Source organism: Galeopterus variegatus, unplaced genomic scaffold (assembly GCF_000696425.1).
Source record: "Galeopterus variegatus unplaced genomic scaffold, G_variegatus-3.0.2 Scaffold7783, whole genome shotgun sequence".
NCBI lineage: Eukaryota > Metazoa > Chordata > Mammalia > Dermoptera > Cynocephalidae > Galeopterus > Galeopterus variegatus.
The window spans coordinates 23,687-25,908 of record NW_007733894.1 but is presented as its reverse complement, the minus strand read 5'-3'; the positions used below and the strand labels follow the sequence as shown (position 1 = coordinate 25,908).

General features: G+C 35.1%; 1 protein-coding gene across 1 annotated transcript; it reads right to left on the bottom strand.

The window, feature by feature from the left end:
* Positions 1-574: 574 nt before the first annotated feature.
* LOC103607860 (olfactory receptor 14I1-like) lies at positions 575-1,525 on the bottom strand. Its single transcript, XM_008592326.1, has one exon. The coding sequence runs from the start codon at positions 1,523-1,525 to the stop codon at positions 575-577; it is 951 nt and encodes a 316-aa protein (XP_008590548.1).
* Between the last annotated feature and the right edge of the window lie 697 nt (positions 1,526-2,222).

The following is a 2,222-nucleotide window of genomic DNA, read 5'->3' as shown; positions in this document are numbered from 1 at the left end:
TGTTATGGATATTGAGTAACCTATTGATATGTGGAAGTATTTCTCTAATTAGAAATACCACAGATTGTGTGTTCATTGTATATAAAATATAAATACATAGTCTCATTTTATATGCAGATTTTTGTGTTGTATATATAAATGAATATATATACACATATATGCATATATAAAATGAAAGTTATGCTACCTTTTGAAAAAAATACATTAGAGCATAATTTTGCAAGTAGGTAGTTATACATTTTTTATCCCAGCTTCAATAGCCAAATCAGTGTACATGTGGAAAAATGATTAATGTTTCTCGACCTTTATTTACTTACAACAATATGGGAAAGACAAAACAACACAAAAATTCATTATTTACTATAGAAATTGGCAATCAAAAAGAGTGGGAATAAAGAATAATTCATCTTCTTCGAGCAAAACTTTTCTTCAAATGATTAACTGTCCTAACTTCCTTATAGATACCCTATTTTAGCAAACAACTACATGACTAAAATTTTAATTTAATCTCAGTAAACAGTAATATTTTTGTGTGCTCACATTTTATCACTTTGATCACTTTCATTATTCCCAATCAAACAACAAATACTCTTTTAGACAAGTGGAAAGATGTATTAAACATTCTGCCTAGAGCATTCTTAATTTCCCTGTTCCTCAGGCTAAAGATGATGGGGTTGACAAAGGGGGGCACCATGGAGTAGAACATGGCCGTTAAGAGGGCCGGAATGGTTGATGCATTTGTAACTGGGCCCAATATAGCAAACAATCCAGAAAATGAAAATAGAATAAAAGTAGCTAACTGTGGGGAGCAGGTTGACAGAGCTTTGTTTTGGGCTTCCACAGAATGCATGTGGAGCACAGTTGAAAATATTTTAGCATATGAAGTCAATAAAATGACAAAGCAGAGTAAGACAATGCAAGCACTTACACCAAGGGCCACCGACTCTGAAAACTGAACAGTCCTGGATGAGATGTTCATGATTTGAGATACGTCACAGAAATATTGATGGATCACATTGGACTCTGTGAAGGGAAATCTGAATAGGGTACCTGTGTGCATAGCAGAATAGACCAGCCCACTGGTCCAAGATCCTCCAGCTAACTTTGTGCACAGGCAAGAAGTCATGGTGATCCCATAGTGCAGAGGGTGGCAAATAGCAACATAGCGGTCATAAGCCATGACTACAAGGATAAAAAGCTCTGAAGATCCAAAGAAAATATATAGGAAAGTCTGAGTGGCACATTCTTTAAGAGAAATCAATTTACTGCCAGTCAGAAAATTTACCACGGATTTAGGAACAGTAACTGTGATGTAACCAAAATCTATGAGGGATAAATTCCCTATAAAGAAGTACATTGGGAAGTGAAGATGAGCGTCCCTCACTATGACCGTAATGGTCACTAGATTTCCAGCAACGGCTCCCAGATAAATCACTAAGAACAGCAGACCTTGTAAGACTTGGAGCTCCCGAGAGTTTGAGATATTCATGAGGAGGAATTCTGTAATGATGGTGAGGTTATCCATTTTTGCTTATATGCTCTGGTACCTATAGCAAGTGGATAAAGTGACAAGATGATTGTACAAACAAAATGGGGAGAGAGCAAAACCATCCTCATATAATATTAAAACTTGGATGTAAATTGTTTTACTGAATTTAAAGGTGCATGCCTCATATATAGTTGTTATGCAATGTAAAGTTTTTATTAATTGATAAAACAAAAGAATCAGGACGTAAGAACATAACAAAATGTTAATAACATTATAAGCTATCACTGTACCTTGGAAAACTTAGTTTTATCCAATGGTATTTAAAAAATAAAAATACAGTTATATAAAAAAATGAAAACAAGATAAAAATAATTGATATACCTGAGGAATGAGACACAGATTCTCTCTTCCTGCCCTTCAGTAACTCTCACAGAGACACGCTGGTATGCATCTCAGTACCATTACCCTTTAGTGCTCTTCACTGAACATTGTCCAGAGAGCTCTATCCCAGAGGTATACTTTATTCTAAACCATATAAAGAAACATTCATTGGGCTTCTCTGTTTTGCTTGGTTATCTCTTTATTGAGGGCATCCTCTTACTTGTATCTCTAACAAGCCACAAGAGATGAAGTAGTTACAACTTCCTGAAAAGCTGAAGGTCCTTCCTCCTTGTTGTACATTGAAATTAATTAGACCATCAATAGTTTGTTGTTGTTTTTTTTACAGATAACC

Excerpts from the sequence above, each read along its gene's own strand:
- LOC103607860 (XM_008592326.1), bottom strand. The coding sequence starts at position 1,525 with ATGGATAACCTCACCATCATTACAGAATTCCTCCTCATGAATATCTCA.